This window comes from Neofelis nebulosa, chromosome 18, assembly GCF_028018385.1.
Source record: "Neofelis nebulosa isolate mNeoNeb1 chromosome 18, mNeoNeb1.pri, whole genome shotgun sequence".
Taxonomy (NCBI): domain Eukaryota; kingdom Metazoa; phylum Chordata; class Mammalia; order Carnivora; family Felidae; genus Neofelis; species Neofelis nebulosa.
Window position 1 is genome coordinate 9,970,197 of NC_080799.1, and position 3,746 is coordinate 9,973,942.

General features: G+C 47.1%; 1 protein-coding gene across 1 annotated transcript in view; it reads right to left on the reverse strand.

Moving 5' to 3' along the window:
* BAZ1B (bromodomain adjacent to zinc finger domain 1B) overlaps nt 1–3,729 on the reverse strand; it is a 73,228-nt gene extending 69,499 nt beyond the window's left edge. The window contains exon 1 of the mRNA XM_058709895.1: nt 3,253–3,729. Coding sequence (XP_058565878.1) covers nt 3,253–3,359 — 107 coding nt within the window. The 5' untranslated portion in view covers nt 3,360–3,729. The remainder of the gene's footprint in view (nt 1–3,252) is intronic.
* Nucleotides 3,730–3,746: the final 17 nt, after the last annotated feature.

Below are 3,746 nucleotides of genomic sequence, written 5' to 3' on the forward strand. Positions count from 1 at the left end.
AACAGTCTGTCATCAAGTTAAAAACAATTCTAATCTAGTTTAACTTCTCACTCTTAAGAAATTAAATTATAAAAACCAACCTAAGAAATCATTATTCCAACTGTCCAATAAAATCCTGGCTTGCAACTACAATTTAACTCCAGCTCTTACAACTTGGCTGTAGTCACTCTTGCCTAGAGCCTGATTAACTATGTTCTAATAGCCCCTCCTCATTATGCCATCTAAAAGCTCTCATAGGGGCGTCTGGGTGACTCAGTCGGCTAAGCTTCTGACTTCAAGGGCTCAGGTCACGATCTCACAATTCGTGGGGCTCATAGGTTCTAGCCCCCCGCCCCCCCCCCCCGACAGACTCTGTGCTGACAGCCCAGAGCCTGTCTCCCTCTCTCTGCCCCTCCCCCATCACGCTGCCTCTTTGTCTCTCAAAAATAAGTAAACATTAAGAAAAGAAAAAAATAAAATAAAAGCTCTCATATATTGATATTACAAGGTTATGAAGTAGATGTTCCCAAGCTTTACAAAGCAGGACAGTAAAGCAATACGACAAACATATTACCCTCAGCAGGCTGCTTGTAGCTTCAGTTTCTCCTTAAAACCCATCTGGACTTACTCACTGTATTATCCTATTGCCAGATAATAACATCAAGAACTGATTCTGATAATCTTTCCAAGGAAGATCTAGTGTATTGCCTTAGTATTAACCTAGGAAGTAACGTCCCATAGATTCAAACCTATAATACAAAAAACGTAATCACCAATATATAAAACCTAGTCATTAAACGTGTGCATCATTCACAACTACCACTGGAAGTTTAATGAAGAGGTACAATAAAGCCTTCAAGAACATACCATCACTTAAAGCTTTAAGTCAATAAAATGTTATACTGATTTGCTATTGCATATACATGCAATCAAAAGGCAGGTATTAGGAGAAAATTAAAGATCAAATCCTATTAAAAACATAATTGTAAATATTAAGAACTGGAAACAGTATACTTTAAATGCAGCTGTTAACCAACCACATACCTGTTCTCTATGAAATCACTAAGAGCCTAATAAAGAAATAGACCAACCTGCCAACCACACAGCACAATTGTTTAAAACCATCCGCAAAGAGCTTCCACTTGTAGAAATTCCCATGCAAGCAATTTCCCCCTCAATATGCAATGCAATGTAAGGACTCCTTTGTTAAAGGGGTTGGTTCTACATACTGGTATAGGAAATACTTAAAATGAAGAATTTTTAAAAATACCTAACATATAAAAGGTACAGGTTTCAATTTTCAATTGTTCTCATTAAGAGAAATTCCTCATATATATCATTACATTTCACCTATTTCTGTAAACGATATGAAAATGTCTGTACTGCCAATTCTAAAAAATTAGCTCTCTTTTAGCCATTTTTCACATGGCTCAACACCTATCACAGACTTGGAACTTGTCTCTATTGAGTGTGTCTTATGCTACACTCCAAGCAGACATAAAAATAAACATCTGGTAATACTAGTGTGTGAGTATCCACCAACTGCTCAAAAAATGATATTTGAATAACATTTCAAAAGGATATGGCAGATTCCCACAATAATTTTTTTTAACCCCACTGATGGGGCTAAATATTTTTTTTACAAAGTAGGCACGCCTTTAGAATAATGATGGATTTAGCGGTTGGAGTACTTCTCCAAAGCTTCCCAAAAGTCCTTACAGGACAAGAAAAAGAACCAGATTATCATGGAACCCCTCCCTAAAATGCACCTTATCTCATACCACTGACAGAGGTTGACTAACATGAAAAACCAAGCATTCCACCTTCTTTCCTGGATTTGCTTACAAGGATAAGGTAGAAAGGCACTGCATTCTACTCCTAACTCTCATCATTTCAGAGTGTTTGACCTTTAACAAGTCCACCAACCCTCTGGGTTCACTTGGCAAATGAGGCTAGAGAATCCAACCATCCCCAAGATCCATTTCAGCTACAAGATGCTCTAGCTATATTTCTCCAACAGCTTTCCTACAGCACAGGCTCACTTTCCAGGCCCCTTTGTATGTAAACACCCTACATCCACAAACTGCACTGGAACAAGAAACAGGCTATCCTGTAGAAGATCATATTATATCAAAGAGAGGATCAAAATGAAGTGAAATCAAATGATATCATCGCTCACATGGACACTTCCTCCCATACAGAAGCAAGCAAGCAAGCAAGCAAACAGAAACTAAGAAATCAAATCCTTCCAAAGGAAAAGAGCCGATAAAACTCAATATATTTAGCCTCCACTGCTGAAGAACGCGTTGGAGAAAGCAAGCAAGCAAACAGAAACTAAGAAATCAAGTCCTTCCAAAAGGAAGGGCTGATGAAACTCAATGTATTTAGCCTTCACTCCTAAAGAAAGCGTTGATTCCGAAATCTACTTCTTTTTTACACTTGTGCTTCCAAAAGGACTCATCCGGCATCCATAAAAAAAAGTAAATAAGAAGACTTCAAGCTTACACAAGAAACCTTAAACGATGATTAGAAAAGAGGATGCGTCTTATTTAAAACATCAGCCTCCTGTTCCTAAAATACAACATAAAACCGTTAAGTAGGTCTTGGTATTTTTTATATGTTCATTTAAAGGCAGATACCGATCTCCTCCTAAATCGTCAACATTTCAAACCTGTGCATGCCGGGGAAGGCAGGCATCATCTCCTCCAAGATAACTTTTTCTTCCCCTTCCCCGGTCTGGAATTCGTTCCGGGGTATGTGCCTCACGATCCTGTCAGCTCACGACCGGCCTAAAGTCCACTCGGGAGGAGAAAAACCCAAGTGCCCCCGCGGAGATGGGGGAAAAAACGCACACAAAAAATCTTGCACAAGCCGGATCACGAGGCCGCATGGGTACAATTTCAAAAACTTCAAGAGAAAGGTTTAATTTAAAAAGGAAAAGCAGCCAAGGACCCCCATCTCCCGTTCGTACTTAGGGCCTAATGCCACCCGGGGGAAAGGGGGGCCGCTCCTCGAAAACGAGGCCCGGGGACAAAGTGCGGAGCCGGGAAAGGATGGAGGGCACGGGGCCCCGGGCCGGCCCGCGCCCCCGCCCGCCCGCCCACCCCGCGGAACGGCGGGCTCGAGCTCCCGCCCGGGGGTGCAGGCCCGCCGGCGCCGGGCGCGCTGACAGCTGCCACAGGGGCGGGCTGCGCGGCCCGCCGGGCCCGGCGAGCCCCCGGCCCACCCCGCCCCACCCCGCGGGCGGCCCGGCGGCCAGGCTGGAAAGGATACTCCCGGGTGCGGAAAGCCTCCTGAGTGTGCGCGATGGTGAAGAGCGGCTCCTCGCCGGGAAGCGGCTTCACCAGCGGGAAGGGCTTGCGGCCCAGGAGCGGCGCCATCGCGGCGGCGGCGGCGGCGGCGGCGGCGGCCCGGAAGGCGGCGGCTCCTCGGCGAGCCCGCGGCGCAACACTAGGCCCCGCGGCCCGGAGCGAGCGCCTGGCTCCCGGGGGTGGGGTGGGGGAGGGGAGGGGTGAGAGGGCGGCGCGAACTCGGCTCCCTCAGTGCTGGCGCGGCCGCGCGAGGGCCATGCAACGGGACGCAGGGACACGGAACTCCCACGCACACCGCTGCGCCGCCCGGCGGCCTCCGGCCCAACCTTCGCGACGGGTCCCCGCGTTCGGCAGTCACGACTCCTCCTCAGCTGCACCGGAGGAAATTATTGAAAAATGGCGGGAGATTCCCCTCCTCCCCCCCGCCCGGTCAGCGCACACACTAACTTGCTCCCC